The following is an 18,260-nucleotide window of genomic DNA, read 5'->3' on the forward strand; positions in this document are numbered from 1 at the left end:
TCAATCCCACGATACAAATACCTTCTTTTTTAAACCAAAGGAAAACCGGATACAGTATAAAAACCAGGCTGTGGCACCTTCATGTAGTCTCTGCACCTGCCTGGGAGACAGCTCCCACGTTTCAGGAATCATTACTTTAATAATCATTAATAATACCACTTCATCAAACAAATAATATTTCAGTCTGCCAGATTCCCCAAAGCCAACTGCAAACCCTGGGTGAATGTAAGATACTCTCTAATGGAAGGCTAAACGGGAATGGAAATTGCTTCAATCTAACCAAAGAGCACACAGAAGAATTCCCAAGAACCCCGACTGCTTACACACATATAAATCATAAGTAACATCCACAAAGAAAGAAATATGATTCAACAATGGCATGAGCCCATAAGTCTTTCCATAGACTAGTACTGTAAACATGATGATATAAAAAAAATGGATTCTTGGATTATTTTTGTACTGTAAATACGCAAGAGAGAAATCTGCAAGATCAGCTTGAAAACTCCAGGTTCAGAAAAGTTGTTCGGTAAGAACAAAGATGCAAAGCTTTCTCCTGCCATCCTTGTACTTTGATGCAGGTGTCTGACAGTAGAAAGAGTAGGTATGACCGTGCCTGTTTTTCATTTACTGGGCTCCTTCTTTCTCTTTAAAACAAGAACTGAAAACATGGAGGAAATAGAATTTATGAATGAAGCTTAATTTCTGAGTAGGATAAGGTATTTAATAGTTAGTGCTGATTTTTCTGTAGTTACTTCATACTGAAAGCTGATCTTTTAGGAGAAAATACTCTTGATGTTGACAACATGTTAGGTTTGTAAAAGGAAAAAACCCGCAGCAGGCAATGGATGACTATCGAAGAAACAAAAGTAGAAGCCAGCCCCAAAGCTCTTCTTACCTACTTCTCTTCTTTAATTTCATCCCTTGGCTAATTAACCAATATTCATGGCAAAAATCTCCTTAAATGAGTTAAAATTTCCCCCATCATATATGAAAGTTTTCAAAAGGCACACAAGCCAATGCCAAATATTAAATGTGCACCACTGGCCATTGCTGTTCCCTAGCAACTGCATGTGCAGGGAGGCAGACCCGGGAAAGGGAGAGGGGAATCCGTGCAAGGGGAAATTCTGGGAAATGTAACCAAGTAACAGTCAAATAAAATGGGTAGAACATCCTTTGTAGCACAGAACACTCTGAACTACATTGTTTGGTACACACCAGTATGGAGATTAGAAAAGATTACACACACAATTCATGATTCATACCATGACAAATGAGTTACATAGAGATGATGAATTATAAGACTATAAATGCAAGATTTGCCAGTGAAATTGTAACAAACCAGGCAACAGTTACATCATCAGTGGAACTGCAACTTGTATTTTTAGTTTACGCTATGTATAGAATATTTGCCATGGTGAAAAACATAGCACAAGTTAAAAACATATTTTAGAAGGGACCTGATTTACTCAACAGGAAGAATTGACATGGAAAGAGAATTAAAAGATTTCAAAGTGACAATGGGAAATCAGATCAAATCCCTGGTCTCTGGATCTGTGATGGATATCACAGTTGTATCCATGTGTGTAAGGCTTAAGACATTTAGAAACTTTCTTAATTGGAAGACAAAGGTTATTTACTCATGAATTCAGCTAATGGAATAACCAAACATGGTAATTTCCTTTCTGAAATGCAGTTGTAAGGTTAGACTATGCCAAAGACATCTGATTTATAACTAATACATGAAATTAGTTTTTGGTAGGTGGGGTGAAAAAAGCCTAGAAAACCATTAATTTCTAAGTAGTTTTCCCTATAATCTACAGAATCCTTCCTTAACCATGAGCCATTCACCTTAACTGGCGCACAGGACTTGCATTGACTACTAGTCGAATATGATCTTTCCTACACCATTTGGAACAGTCCTACAGACTTTACAAGAGCATAAACACATCCATAAAAAAGGTATTAATTCTTTATAATATTATGCTGGGTTCTTACATGGACATGATCATATGGACTATATTCAAACCTGGACTTTAAAATAGAACATAAATTTCTCCCCTTCTTTTAAAGAGGAAATGATGTCCAAGTGTGACGTTTCACAAAGAATTGCTTTTCAAGTCCTTTAAAATTTCTTTGTATCCCTGTTTAGCTTCTCTTTATTTATTTTCTTTAATTTTTTTAAACAGGAAAGCTCTGCTTTCTAACTGACTTTTGTCTTTGTGGTGCCATCACCCCCTGTTATTAATTGAGCTCTTAAAAAAACATATCTAGGCAAATTTAGGCATACAGGTGTATCCTGCAAACAGCTGGTATAGTTTAAGAACCATGCTGGGTTCATGCTGGGACCTATTTTGCAAAATCTTCCTCTTCCTCTCCTTCTTCCCATGCTTCCCCTCCTCAAAAGCTTGAGGAATCTCTAAAAAATACTCCTTTTAAGTGCTGACCTTGCAATTACTTATGTTCCATCTAATTTGAAGCATGACTCATAGTCCAATGGCCTTCAAATGAAATTTGGGGTTTTTTCAATAGTTATAGAAAAAAAAAATCTGAATTTTCTTTTTGGAAGATACATTTCACATAAACACAAAAATCTTAAAAGGCAAGTATCTACCAGAAAAGAGCTATGCAGATCTCTTAAATGCTGAAAGATACATTTTTAAAATGCATCTTCTGCTTTACGTTCATTTCAGATATTGCATTGGACTGGTTGTTAGAAACTGTATAGTCATTACTTGGCACATGTTTAAACTTTTTAATTTCTTATGACTATTTTAGGTGCATACAATAGAACAAAGCAGATTGACAACATACTTTTGAGGAAAGAATAATGATAGTGGTTATCTCTTAATTACAGGAGAGATTTTCAAAAGCACCTTGTGGCTTGAATTTCAAGGTGACTTTGTGCATTAAGTTACTTAGGTGCTTTTGAAAACTGTACCTTTAGTGCTCTCCAAATTTTTAAACTTGGTCATAACCTTGTATTCAGAAATTATGGAGAAGTATCAGATATCCCCAATACATTCCTATTGGGAGATTCTGCTTCTGACAGAAACAGCAACATATCACTTGTACGCAGAAGTGACTTGAGATACGTTTCACCTCAGCCTAACTGACATTTTTAGTTCTTTAGTAACAGCTAATATTGATAGCTCAGGAAGAAGAAAGACTACTAAAGAAGGATGAGAGACAACCTTGTTAAGGGATTTTGTAGATGGCCAAGACCAGGTCTTTTGCAGATGTGAAAGTGAGAGTACAACTGAGAAGTCAGATTAGCAACCGGGATACTGAGTACAAACAAGTTTAAGTATGAACTGAATAGTCCCATTCTATTCAGTCAAATGCTTTTCAGCTTCTATCAAATCATCTGCCGCAGGGGAGTTTCGTGTATTTGCCAGGTGGATAATGTTGCACACAGTGTTCAGGCATTTTCAAAATCTGTTTTTGACAAATACCACTTGGGAGGTAGATATATAATGTGTAGATTTCTTGTTTCTAAGCAGTTTAGTTAATTCCATGGCAAATATTTTATGATCTAAATTTATGAGAGCAATGATTCAGTAATTACCACGGAGCAAAGGATCACAATCAGATTTTAGAATGAGAATAAATTAAAATTTAATGGAACTGGCCACATTTAGGCAGTTTTTCACAGAACAGCAGTGGGCACATCACTGGAACGGGCCACATCCCTTGCCAAGTTACAGGTGCTGCCCAGCAAGTGTTAAGGAGAGTCTCAACAAAATGACTATAAAAATTATTTTCAAGCAGTCCAGACATTGTGCCTTTCTAATTTTAGTCTAGTAAAAATAACAGGTGAAATGTGCTAGCAGAAACTTTCTGAAAGCACTCTTTTCCAAGAAAATGCTGGACAGGGGAGATTTCAGCCTGAATGGTGACAGTCTGAATACATTATACCTAACTGAAACCAATTTCTGAAAAGCTCAGGCAACATTAACCATAAATTAGCTCATGAATTTTAGTAAAACTAAAAATATCAAAATAGAAATTGCTAAAGAATTCAGGCAGTGCTTCTAAATTTCAGAGACAAAGTCAGAATCATGGTTTTGAAATTGCAGCAAGCATCGCCTTACAGAAACAATGATCTCCTGGACTGTTGGTGGCCATCATTGCATCATCATCTTTTTGACCCTAAACTTTGCACCCGTCAAATCTGAAGGAAAAAGGACACCCTCCCTTTATGGGGGGGGGGGGTGGGGTGTGGTCTAGATTAAAGGCAGGAAAGCTCTTCAGTCTGTTGTAAGCAGTTCTGGTGAGGTTGTATATGAAAATAGATGTGGGCAGTTAAGCCCCTCTCTGTGCGTTTTCAGTTGTGAAGCCTGTTTTCCAGAGATTGTCCCTTATCAATTAATTTTAAGTAACATATTTTTTGAATATATATAGTCACCTGGTTTAAATCAAGCTGAAGGCTGTTGACACATGTTTTTACTGGATTAATGAAACTGATTTAGAAACCACAGTCTTAAAAATTTTGCCGTCAGAATTTTTTTATTCAGACCAGGCAACAAGGTTAATTAGCTAATGTTAAATATTTACAGTATCTCAATATCACAGCAAGTGAAGTAGCACACAGGAAATGTATGTCAGTGAGGGCTAGAGGAGTAAAGAGAACCGATAGCTCACGAACTGGGAAGGAGGTCTCCTACCTATGCAGAGGGGAGAAGGGAAAAGGAAGGAGAAACCTTCCAATACACTAACAAATTTCCACCCTGGTTTCTTATCAGGACTTCATTATCATTGAATAAGAGACAGAAACAAGGCTGAGGTAGTATTTTAATCTCTAATCCTACTGACTCGGCACGACAGTAACATACAGCTCAGAATTAATGGAGACATATGAGAATGTTTGCACTGCAAGAAAGAGACAGCGATAACACGGGGTTAAGGGTCAAGTCCATTAGCAGAAAATAACATTTTAATTCAGACTGCATTTCAGGAGTTTAGCCCATTTCCAGTGCATCCACAGTTGACTAGCCTGCTGTTAAACAACCACCCTATTGAAGGGGGGAGAGAATAGTGGGTGTAGCTCACCATTACTGAAGAGAGACTAACACAATTCATTTAAGTTTCTAAAAGAAACAATGAATCAGGAGAATAAAAGGGTTTATTTAGAAAAGGAGCTTTCTATTCACAACTCACCTGAAACTTTTTCTTTGCCACAAAATACTGCATCCTACGAATCACCTTAATTGCGGCGCGGTGGTGTTCTCGCAGCCTGTGGGAAAAACGAGGAAGATGAGTGGGGTGAAAGAGCATCTCCATCCAGACAATAAATATAACAGTCTGCAGTCAATGCTTCACTAACATGTGAATGTGTAATGTAAGTAGTTGCGATTCAGTCTGGGAGCACAACACACTACTATGTTGACCTTCCCCACCTTTCAAGAAGGCTATAAAAATCCAGGGGTTTATCTGACCTATGCTAGCTTTGCGTACATTTCGCAGTAAAAAGAGGTGTCCACATAACCTCCTCCTATGTCTAAGCAAACCTCCAGCCATCCTTCCCAGTTTCATTTCCACAAAAAAACTCGCTAGCAAGTTTCTGCATATTCAGCCATGCACAGCTTTTATACACAGTCACTCTAGAAATCCAGCCTGCGGGGTTTTTGGGGGGGTTTTTGGACTTTTTTTTTCTCCCACTTAAGTCCTGTATAATATGTTACTTCATTTACACTAATTTGTTTTTCAAAACATATTAGAAAAAAAAACTTTAAAGATTTGAGTTGTTGCCTGCTGAACAATCCAAATAACCTTGTGGTAGCTGGATGCAACATCTACATACTCGTGTATCCCCAAAACCGAACTGTAAGTATATCTATAAAGATAAAATAATCTGGAAGGTCTTCAAACAAATATATCTCCCTCTTCATGTACATGCATATGAACGGAAAACAGAATTAAAAAAGAATCATTTGCTCTTTGTACTCTAAAGTAACAGATTTTCATAGTATCTGACATTATTTTTTAAACAGTTCATTAAGAGACAATAGATCTTTTACATTTTCCAAAGCTTACAAAAATTATGTATTTTTTTCTTAACATTAAAATATCAAATCAAACATTTAAGCTGTGCCAATGATTTATTCTACTTGCTCATTCTATTACTCTTGTCAAGATGCGCTTGAATGACATCATTGCACAATCTTTAGTTCCTTTTTAAACGCATGAACATCTAGTATTTCTAACTCTCATCTCAAACAGACTTCTAGTGATGGCTTTGGGGAAGCAGCAGTTAAAGCAGAGTTAGATACTCCAAATGTTTTATCTTTATAAAATTATTATTAGCAATACTGACAGACAGACATACTGAGACATCACTAGGCAGTGCTTTCTGTCTGGACTGAACCTGACAGCATTCATACTCCCTATGGGATGGAAAAGTCATATTTAAGTTTTGTACAGGTTTGGGTCTTTGGTATGACATAGCATGGTATCACCCAAGTCTCTTCAGTTAAATATACCCTGAAATTTTAGTGCGTATTCACATATTTCCTCAGAACAAATTTCTCCCAGCAAACAGAAGTTTTGCATGTACAAACGGGGGATATCTGTCCCCTGAACAGCATGGCAAGTGTAGCTGGGGAGTTCCCTTTCTGAAAACTTCCACTTTTTAGTGGGAAAATAGCTTTCTGCAAAGCCAAAAACAGAACCAAAAAAAGCTCTCATTTCCTACTTGTAGCTACTGCCTCTCAGGTGGTTTCTTTCTGTTACAAAAATTGTTCAGACTTAGCAATGACAGAAAAGATTACTTTCTCCGGATACAGTGTAAAATACAGTTGATTTTAAACTAATAACGTACACCTTGTCACCACAGGTCTAGACATTGCTAAGACTGTAAGTGCATTTATATAAAGTGACTGTGTGTCAATAATTATGCACCAATCTGTGAATCTGCAGTTGGATCTGTACAGGGAGGCCCTTCCCTCTTAACACCTTACTGAGATGTCTCAGACTCTCTCTCCAGGTCTCTGCTCTTGCAGATCTGACTGCAAGATCGTGGTTCATGTTATAAAAATGGAAATTTGCTCCCCCTAACCGGGATGGTGCCTGTTTGGATCGAGTCCCGGTGAATGGAGTTAGCCTATGCTAGTTCATGGTATCCCTGTTCTGTGAGCCCTTGCTACATCCCTCTGCTGCTAGGGACAAGGACAACTTCCCCAAAAACTGAAGGAAATAAAGTGGTTTGGGTTTTTAAGTACTGCTTCACACAGATGGGTGCCAAAAAGATAAGTGCTGCTTAATTTGCTATTAAATATCAAAGGTGTGAAAGGGTAACTGGCACGCACCTATACATCCTATATATAAATGCACACAAAAACATCTTATGACAAAGAGAAATAAATTTTAATCGCAATAAAACTGCTTGTAGTATTTTGGTTTATGCCTCATTTCCTCTAGAGTGTTCTTCACAGTCCATTATTTCTGAGTAAAATATTTTTCTTTGGGACAGACGGTCACCAGTAAAGCACACCAAATCCCTCATTCTCTATCTAGATGACAAGTCTCATCTGTAAGCAAGGCAGATGGATAATAAAAGTGATATTTGCCATTCGGTGACACACAAAACTATACCACCAAAATGATTTTCCAATGCAGCTATTTTACAGCAATCACTGTTCAGTGCTAACATGAACTTCTATGCCAGGAGGGAAAGCTAATATTCTCATTTTATTCCTTCCCATTTCCAGCTCCAGCAGGAAGCCCTACAGTAAGCTTGTTTCTGCTTATGCTGTAGAATCTAATTCTGCACAACAGGCTGTCCTGATTCCCCAAGATTAAATGCTTCTGCGATGAGGGAAGGGAATAAAGGATTTAATTAGTAGCCAAGGTTATGATTCACAGTTGTTTGATCTCTTTTGCAAACCGGTAACAAATGCTTTAGTAAATTGAGAGTTTAACCATTAACTGGTGATATTTGTTTGTTCAGCCACTTGTGACATCTCTGAATTCTGGTTACAGAATGTCTGTCTGCAACCTCAGGGGACACACAGCATATTTAGATGCCAGATAGCCACCCAATACATTACCGTCCTCAGAGCAAGAGTTTCGTGAATACTGGGTATTTTTTTTAGGAGCGTGGCGGGAAATGACATCATCTGAGAGTGCTTACAGACAGCAGCAACACAGCCTGGCTGTGCCTGCACCCCCGCAGTGAGCAGGAGGTGCCCTTTGGCGAAGCACTGCCGTGCAGAGCGAGCCGCCGGCGGCAGTCGCACTCCCACAGCCCCTACGGACAGGGCGTTCGGGGCCCGCTGGGATACTCCGGAGAGCCCGCCCGCTTCAGTGTAGCTAAGCTAAGCTCTCTTGCAACTGAAATCCCTCATTTTTACACATTTGGTTTTGCCTAACTTCAGGAGAAAGCTTGTTTGATAAGCGCGTTAGCAACCGAGTCAGCAGACAAAGGTTTTGCCCTTTTGTTAACGAAGCTGTTTTCCTCTTCTAAGCGTTCATCAGGCTTTGAGCCTTACGCACATCATACCTATTAATCTCATAATAATGGACATCCAAAGGGACTTGCCAATCACCCAAATAACCATCAGCATATTGCCTTCAAGAATAAACTTGAAGTAGTTTGCAAGCCCATAAAATCAAGCTAAATATTACTGTTTCTGATACTAGACAACATCTCAGCCTGTGCCTTTCCAAAGAAAAATTGCCAATAGCTTCCACTGGCTACCAGTAATTTTCTTTCTCAATATGAACAGGACATCAAGATCACCTTGAACATGGCACATACTACATGACATTTCCCATGGACTGAAACTCATAGAATTAGGTCCTGAAGCTGTCTATGAAGCCGTAACATTGTCAGAGCCCACAGGAATGATCCAGAAGGAAGAAGGATGTAACAACTCATCAAGCGGAGAGCAGTGACAAGTGCTGTTCCTCAAGCGTCGGAGTTGGGACCAGCGCTGTTTAACATCTTTGTTGACGACATGGACAGTGGGATCGAGGCACCCTCAGCGAGTTTGCTGACCATGCCAAGCTGTGTGGTGCAGTCACATGCTGGAGGGAAGGGATGTGTCATCCAGAGGGACCTGGACAGGCTGGAGAGGTGGGACCGTGCCAATCTCATGAAGTTCAACAAGGCCAAGTGCAAGGTCCTGCACATGGGTTGGGGCAATCCCAAGCACAAATAAAGGCTGGGGGATGAGTGGATTGAGAGCAGCCCCAAGGAGAAGGACTTGGGTGTGTTGGAGGATGGAAAACTGACTGTGAGCCAGCAACGTGCACTTGCAGCCCAGAAAGCCAACAGTGTCCTGGACTGCATCAAGAGAAGTGTGGCCCCTCGAGGGAGGGGATTCTCCCCCTCTGCTCCACTCTCACCAGACCCCACCTGCAGTGCTGGGTCCAGCTCTGGGGCCTCCAACATCAGAAGGACACAGACCTGCTCGAGCGGGTCCAGAGGAGGCCACGAAGATGATCAGGGGGGGCTGGAGCACCTCCCCTGTGAGAACAGGCTGAGAGAGTTGGGGGTGTTCAGCTGGAGAAGAGAAGGCTCTGGGGAGACCTTAGAGCGGCCTCCCAGTACTGAAAGGGGCTACAGGAAAGCTGGGGAGGGACTCTATCTCCCTGAGTATAGTGACAGGACAAGGGGTAATGGTTTTAAATTGAAAATAGGGTAGATTTAGATTAGATATAAGGAAGAATTTCTTCCCTGTGAGGGTGGTGAGGCCCTGGCACAGGTTGCCCAGAGAAGCTGTGGCTGCCCCCTCCCTGGAAGGGTTCAAGGCCAGGTTGGACGGGGCTGTGAGCAACCTGGGCTAGTGGAAGGTGGCCCTGCCCATGGCAGGGTGGGTGGAACTGGGTGATCTTTAAGGGCCCTTCCAGCCCAAACCATTCTGTGATTCTATGATCAATAACAGAAAACCATCCAGGTGGTAATAGGGTCAATAGATTCATACAAACCTTCATTATCTGTAGGTATAAACCAGGTCTGCTTTATTTGTGCACTGAAAAAGTAACCTGTTGTGGATGCAGGCACTCCTCAAAGTGTAAGAAATGAGGATAAAAAAACTCTGGGCAACAACATACAATGGATTGAACACCCACATTACAAAAGAAAACCTGACAGAATAAAATGTCTAGAAATCATTAGTTTTTCCTGCCTCCTTTTTGTTAGGATACTTAACCTACAACAAGTCATTTGGAAGAAACTGGATCTCTTCATTAGTCCAACCCAAATCTGGTCTGATATTTCATGTAATTTGGAAAACCAGCATGCTGAAGAACTTCAGGTAATTTTACAGATGTTCTCATTTGGTTGGAAAGTTGTTATACATTTATAAATGCCCCAAACTATTGTAATGGAGCAATCTGTACATTTGACTGCAGTATTATTCACTTTTCACAACACAGCCAGCCAAAATCTCAATAGGTTTTCCAAGGTGTGGCTCATTCCTCAGTCCTATACTCACCGACAGCGACAGTGAATGTCACTGGCTTCAGCCAGCACCCCTGACCTGCAGGGCCACTCCAGAAGAATGGTTTCTGGGAACAAGGCTAAGATTTTTGGTTAAAAAAACAGGTGGCTTTACAAAAAAGGAAGTAAGCAGTTGTTTGGTTTGGTTGGTTTAAGTTTCAAGAAAAAGAAACCCTTTTTTTTTTAAAAATGAAGTTTTACAAGATTAGTACCTATTCTGAAATACAGTTCTTTCATTAAAGAACAAGAAAGGAAAACCAATTAGTAATTAGATAGAAATATTTATTGTCCTTACAAAGCTGCTGAATTTGTTATGAAATCCTTAATAATGCTGTTAGAACTTTGTTCCCCTTTTCATCTCAGGAAGGTGTTCTACATATTGGTTTAGTGTTAACAGAAATATTAAAGCAACAAGACAGAGGAAAGGTGGTGCTAATTTCCTATTTATAACACTTGCCTTTTTGTTCATTTATAGAACATTTTATTATCTGGCACAGACCTCCCAACGTACATGGACGCTGATATTATCGGAGTTAAAAGGTCAGTGCTGTCTATTCAGAATGAGTTTAACAAGAATGAAAACTCAGTAGGAGAGACCCACAGATCTATAATATCTTTTACAAAATGCCCATTTCTCAGTAAACCTAACACTGATTTGAAGTCAAGCTCAGTTTTCAAACATATTTAAATTCTCTGCAGTCATCTTAAATTTCTGACTTAGGACAGAGCTAAAATATTAAGAAAGAAGTCTGAAATTTTTGGCACTAATCATTATTTAGACTTGAACTTTATCTTTAACACATCAGATTTTAATAATATGTTGTGCATGTGAACTGAAATGTTTTTTCCATCCAGGCACTGAAAAGCGTTCCTTGTCACAGAATCTGGTGGACGAGACTCAGAGTAACTACATTAAGCCATTTCATTAGTGCATTTAAGTCTAATGAAATCTTTCATCATTAGTCCTGCAGGCGCTTTTGGTATAGAATTTGCTGTGGCTCAAGGTTATTCTCGTCTTTTCACACATTCTGTCATTCCCTGTCCATTACAGTTGATAATGGGCAACATTTTAGATGTGATAAATTGGAAGGGATTAGGTTGCATTGCTGTGTATTTTGTAATAGGAAATGCTTGATCTCTGTACCCAGGAACAAAATTGGAATCACTGATTATTTCAAATAATGTGGACTACGCAGCTTTTCCTTTAATGTGTTGCTAGAGCTTGGCAACTGTTGTTTGCCATCATTATGATACGTTTATCAGGGGGTCACAAAATATACCCTGGCCCATAAATGACTCACAAAAACCATCTTAAGGACAAACCAGTAAAAGCTGCCCAGAAGTGTTAGAAAAGTATGACGACACTTGAAGAGCAAACCAGTTACAAAACTGAAGTTTTATTAAATGGGCTTCAGCCAAGCTTAGTATTTACATAAAGGCTCCCATAACATTCTTAATGGACAAACATTCTTTACTAGACCTTGCCCTCTGCACTTCCCATCCATTCATGAGAGTAACTAGTGACAAGACAAATGAAACTAATTCAGCTATCCCCCAGTCCTCACTTCTAGGGTCTTCACAGGTTTAAATGCAATAGGAATACAGAAATAATAGATACACGTAGAATAAGGAGAATCACAAATAGCAGGTAAGCTAGATTTAAAAAACTTCTTTGGAATTAGAAGTTAAAGGCATTTTTAGTAATTATTGATGAACAAGTAGTCTGGTTACAAAAGATCTCTGCGTACTGAACTCTTATTCACGCTTGCAAACTGGTCATGAACAGGTAAGATTTCATCAAATGCATTTGTTCATCTAAGCACTGAATAATTCAATGCCAGCAGCAAACAATCTCTATGAAGACACTTGATTAATAATTTCTGTTGAATAGCACATTTCAAGTGTTTAATTTTAAAAAACATGAGCTGCTTTGATTTAAATGCATGTGTCTCAATGTAATTTCTGTTCCCTACCTAGGGGAATGCAGGGGCTGACCTCCCATGAGTATTAGTGATTATAAACTTAAAAAATGCTCTGCAAGAATACTCTGTAAGAGTAATGTCCAATTCACTCTTTTGGTGAACCCTTCAGCCAGTAAACATCTTGGTTATTATTTACTGAATGTGAAGATAGCCCCAGGGGAATTAGTTTAAGCTGAATTAACATTTGTAAGCTCCTCCCTCCACTATGTATTCTCCCAACTATCTGTGGCTGGCCTTTTTTTAATTTAAAGTATGTAATTTTAAATCCACAGTCATCTTTTAATGGGTTTGTATTTTATTTTACAGCAGCTTTCATGTCTCTCTTCTCAAAAGTCATGGGCTTAACTCAGAACTCCTTTCACGTAGTTATAGCAATCCTCTTTTCTCTACAGATAGTCTGATTGAGCTTGGTTTGTGGATTTTTAAGAGACATGCAAAAAAGAACAAGTTTAAAAAATAACATTGCCTTTGGAGGATTTTGATGTTTTAATATCTTCAGTTAATAATAAAAATAGTCTACTATTATAAGAAATGTTTTAAAAGGGAAAAAAATCGGGCAGGTTTTTCATAGTCATGCCATTGGAGCATGGTATGTAACTGGGGGAAGCTGTCGGAGAGCTGCAGCCTCCCCAAGGGGTGGGTAGTTCAGCAATCCCAGCTCGGAGCGTGATGGGATCTCTCCAGCCCTCAGCAGAGGTGTGACACTGGTGGATGTACGGCTGGAGACAGGCACACACGCCGGCGTCAGCACAGCTCCGGGGCTTTGCTCCTGCGCTGGGAGCCGTCACGCAGCCACGGGCAATCCTCATCGGCCGCAGCCGGCAGTTCAGAAAGAGTCCTGAGCTCTGCACAGGTGTGCTGGGAGAGGTGTCCAAGGGCAGCTGGGGTTTGTATGGAAAGGGGAAAACAAGCTCAAGTGACTTGACTCGTTTCAGGCACTAACAGCCATTTGAGACTCAGAGCAACTCTGGGAAATACAGCTCATCAGTCTGGCCCTTTAAAACATGCTCCTATCAAGGTGATCTGAAATGAATATTTAAATGCAGGCCAGAGAAGGGGAAGAACCATTGCTCTCCTGACCTTCAGTTAGCACAGGTAAAAATAACGACTGCCATGGTGGATCAGCAAGAGGTGGCACAAAGCGCAGAAGTTTTTGGAAGCTGTTTTTCTGATAGGGAACACTAGTCTCACAAGGGGCTTGGCTGCACGACTCACGGGAAGTACAAACTCTAATATCTATACGGCTGCACGACAACTATATTGCTGTAACTCAAGGTGGGTCATTTTACAACTGTATTTTCAAGAACAGCTTTCTGCAAAACATTTATGTGATACTGAGAGAGCAGACACAGGATAAGGCAGGAAACACACCATTAAAAGCAAAGTTTTCAAGCATGCTGGCTCTCTACTCCATTCCCAGTTGTCCTTCTATTCCTCAGCATACCTTGACAAATGAAAAAAAAAAATGGTTTCCAACTAAGCAGAAGGCGATCCACAAGAGCTAAACAGCATAGGATTTTGGAGTTCAACGCTCAAATTTGTTCAACATCTCTTGGGGGAAACAGTCCAACACATAGTATTGTCTAGAACCCAGACAAATTGCTGTAGCTATAATAAAGATCGTGCATACACTTTCAGAACTAATAGCATGCTGGGACAAACAGATGCAGAGTCAGAGATTTCCTTTGTGGTCTGCCCACAATGATGCTAGCTAAGAACATAACCCTTACTATAAAAGTTTGTGCTTAAATCAGGCAAGTGCATGAGATTTCTTGTACATCCTAAATCACCTTTGCTGTATATTTTCACAATTCTATTTTTACGGATGTCTGTTATCAAGGTATGAAGAGTTGCACACAGGACATGGGGGGGCGGGGAAAAAAAGGAAGACAAAATTATTTTTGGAAGGGACTGAAATACCCTGTAGACAAAACAGGAAAAATATAAAAAACAGCTCCCATTTTGTCAGAACTGGCTATTGTTCCCCAACTTTGGTGATATCATTATCAAATACCAATTGATATTGATACCCATATCAAACCCCAGTGAAGCTTTCTTCAGCTCTTCACTCTCTGAATCTTGTTGAGTCAGAAAGCAGTTGCTTTTTTACATGGTTTCAAGGCCAAGCAATCTGAAAGTAACTAGACACAAATGAGATCACAGATAAGTAAATAATAACGTATAGCACTGTCTTACAGACATAGCCTGACATATTAAACTTTTCTAAAGCTGAAGACAGAACACAACAGAGCTGTAGTTCAGTGCACACAGAAAGCCATGGATATTATTATTTTGCAGCATCTGGTTAAAAGCAATCTTTTCAGATTAAAAAAATATTTTTTGTATAGCTTGTCATTCATGGCTCTGAATTATACAAGGAAATGCAGGGCTACATCAGTGATACTAGGAAGAAATAACCATATTGCCTATGGTTACTTGCCTCTTTACTGCTGGCCTATTAAACTTACAATAACCTTTGAATATTAAACCAGCTGATGTTACACTACTTCATTATGCTCAAGAAGTTGTTAACACTACGCGGTAGCTCTTTGTTGTATTTGTCATAGGGAGTTACAAGACCACTGCAAACTCACTGCAAAATAGAAATATTTGGCTTAAATTGCATTGGCCACAATACACATCAGATACAACTTGTACACAAAAATATTTAATGCTGAGTATGAGACATAAAAGCATCAAAATTATCTTCAACTCATTAAGAATTCTCGATTATTTGTTTCCACTCTACATAGTAGTTTAACTTGCTAATTTAATATATCCTGTAGCCCACATCTTAATTAAGACTCATCACGTAATACTACTAATAACATCCCATTTAACCTTTTGAGACAAAAGAAATAAGCTTTTATTAGGTCAACTACTGACACAGTTCATAGGAGATCCATGGAAGGTCAAAACAATACTGCATTGCTACTTATTTAACCTCACACAACGACTGTAGACAGAACCTCCTCCATTTTTTTCCCACATCTCTGTAATATGTGTATTTTTAAATAGTGGTGAATAGAGAAAAAGTTGTTTTTTCTTTGTAAAACCAATCATAGGCAAGAGGTTAGGTTCACTCATACACCCTCACAAGTTCAGGCTATTTTACCAAGGTGATGCAGGTAAATTGAGAGACGATCTCAGCTGTTCAACACAAATGAAAGTCATTACACAGTTGTGACTGACAAAATAAAGCAGCTCTCCTGTTGCAGAGACAGGAATTACAGGGGGAAAAAGTATCTGAAAGAAAAAGGCCATTGACCTGAATAGCAATATTTACATTACCAAAATCAGTGATAATACTATTTCAGAAACCCTAACATTTTCCATGTTGTTTTCAACTACAGAGATGACTGGCAAATTCTCCTGCCATTTAATAAAGAAAAAGAGAAGATGGAAGTTGCTGCTGTGAAGCTGTTTCTAAGCACTATATTCTCAAATCATACTGTATCCAAAAAATCCCATCACTGCCACAGAAATCAACTGAAAAACACGAGGCCAAACTCTGTGCTGATTTACACCATGAGACACTAGAAGGGACTGGAAGCTGATGGACTGTTAGGTCACCGTGCCATCTCTGTAGGGGCTCTGGATGTAACTTATGCAGAATGATATAAGTGTCTGCTCACAGCTGCACTTTTTAGTGGGTGTATCCTCCAAAAATAAAGTGATAGAAGATGATAAACGTAAGGGTGTTGCTATAGTTTGTGTAAGCTGCAATGAAAAGCATGGCAAACCTTGAACAGACAGCACTAGGACAAGGGGACATCGCTTCCCATGTCAATGCCATCATTTCAGGAAAAAAAGCAGTTACAAATGTAGTTCAAAACTGCAATTTTTGCAACTGGAAGCATTCTCAAGGATTTGTTATTTTACAATGGTGGGGAAACACATGGGATTTCAACTTGTGGAGAACAGCCTTTTCCTATAAATCACAGAGCGTAATCTGAAACCTGGAAACAGCACAGGGGCTCACATTTATGGATTTAAAACAGATGAAGAGCAAGCATGCTCTTAACCCTTTCCCCATAATTTCTTCCCAGTACAAAACGAAAATGAATATACAAGTACTGAACAGAAATTAACTTGGTAAAAATCAAGATGAATACAATTCTGTAAACCAAAAACTTCAGCTCTTCGACTGACTTCCCTAAGGACACAAGCACAGAATTGTCCTAAAGCAAAGCACTGTAAAACTGTTAGTGCATAATCCACTATTCGGACTGTTCTTTCATCAACTTTTATTTAAGCAGTTTATCTTGCTGAGATTAGGATCTCTCTTATAGAGCAAGACCTGGCAAACACAGGCCTCTGGTTTTGAATATCAGGCTATATTTCACTGAGAAAGAAGTAACTAGCAGCCTGTCATCTCACCGTAAGGTTATAAACTCCTTAATCAGGCAATAGGAGAACGAATACTAACACATTAGTGGTAATTTCTCTTCAGAAATATGTAAGAGCATTAAGAGGATATAAAGAGCATTTATTTATTGTCTTTTAAGATCCCTAACTACGGCTCTATCATTTTAACCTCTCTCATGGCTCACTGGACAAAAAAAACCCCAAACCCATCAAGCCTTTTCAAACTTGAATCCTAAGACACAGCCTTTTTTGTTTGTTTGTTTTTAAATAAAAAGCCACAGTGTAAAAGAATGGACTGGAATATCAGCATTGCCAGAGGCATTAGTCTATACCTTGTCAGGGTCAGAGTTCCAATACTTCCAGAAATTCACTCATGTATGTGACACAACGGTTTGATTAAAAACAGAAACGGGCTCGGATTGAGATAAAGTATGATGGTACATCATGTTAAATCTCTACACCAATGTAATATTTTAGAGCAAACCCCAAACCAACCAACCCAGGACAGTTGAAAGGAGAAGAGGAAAGAATTTTAAGCTTACTGCAAGATCACTCATCTGCACACACAGTATTTGACCGTGGTAATCCAACCTCTGTCCGTTTATTGGCTGCAGTTCAGTGAAGTGGTACTTTTGTCCATGTCTCCTGATGAAAAGCTAGGATGTTTCTGTACTTCACTAAAAAGGTTGTAATTCATAGGAAAAATGTCTCTAAAGTGGCAATGATGGAGACCTAAGCCTTTTTCAAGCAAAGAAATAGCTACCCGACAAAATTAGAAGAACACAGCATGAAAATGAGTTTACTCTTAGCTACTGGGCATGTTGTGGGAGCATCCAAAATATACACATGGCTAAAACTTTGTGCTAAATTTACAAAATTCTGTGAAATCAGAGAGACAACCTAACAAAATATGAGCACTTTAGAAACAGCTTGCTAAAATTGTTTTATGTAATTGTACTTGCAAGGAAAGATTTGGGGAAAACACAGAGTGTAAGAGAGAGTTTATGTTATTAGCACAACCCTCTCTTATGATCAACATTTGATATGTCAAATCGTGTGTTAGTAAATCTCAAGAACCATAATAGTCACCACAACTTTTTTTTTGGAAATAATTTCAAACCGAAGACTGATTTTTTTCACAAACTCATACTTGGTGGAAAATTTAAGATTAGACCCTCATCTGCTTCACCTTCATCCTGTTATAAGTACAGCTGTTTAAAGCCACAGTCCAATTTCAAATACAACCTCCCGTGCTTCACTTTAGTCCTGCAGATGCTCAGATCCAGATCTCATCTTTGTCTCTTGTGAATCCAAGATGATATTTGCATACAAACACCTATGGATGTCCCCACTGGGACGTCCAAAGATGTCTATCAGCCCATCTAATTAGGATGGGATACACAGTTCTGACAAATCTCATGAGGTACCTAAATAACTGACAATCTGACCTATTCCATACGTAACCAGAT

At 39.1% G+C, this 18,260-nt stretch overlaps 1 protein-coding gene across 6 annotated transcripts in view; it reads right to left on the reverse strand.

Annotated features, from left to right (window-relative positions):
- KCNQ1 (potassium voltage-gated channel subfamily Q member 1) overlaps positions 1 to 18,260 on the reverse strand; it is a 364,755-nt gene that overhangs the window by 108,841 nt on the left and 237,654 nt on the right. For all 6 annotated transcript variants that reach the window (XM_074842353.1, XM_074842350.1, XM_074842352.1 and 3 more), the window contains one exon: positions 5,158 to 5,233. In XM_074842353.1, coding sequence (XP_074698454.1) covers positions 5,158 to 5,233 — 76 coding nt within the window. Of the gene's footprint in view, positions 1 to 5,157; positions 5,234 to 18,260 lie in introns of those variants that run through there.

This window comes from Strix aluco, chromosome 16 (assembly GCF_031877795.1).
Source record: "Strix aluco isolate bStrAlu1 chromosome 16, bStrAlu1.hap1, whole genome shotgun sequence".
Classification (NCBI taxonomy): Eukaryota; Metazoa; Chordata; class Aves; order Strigiformes; family Strigidae; genus Strix; species Strix aluco.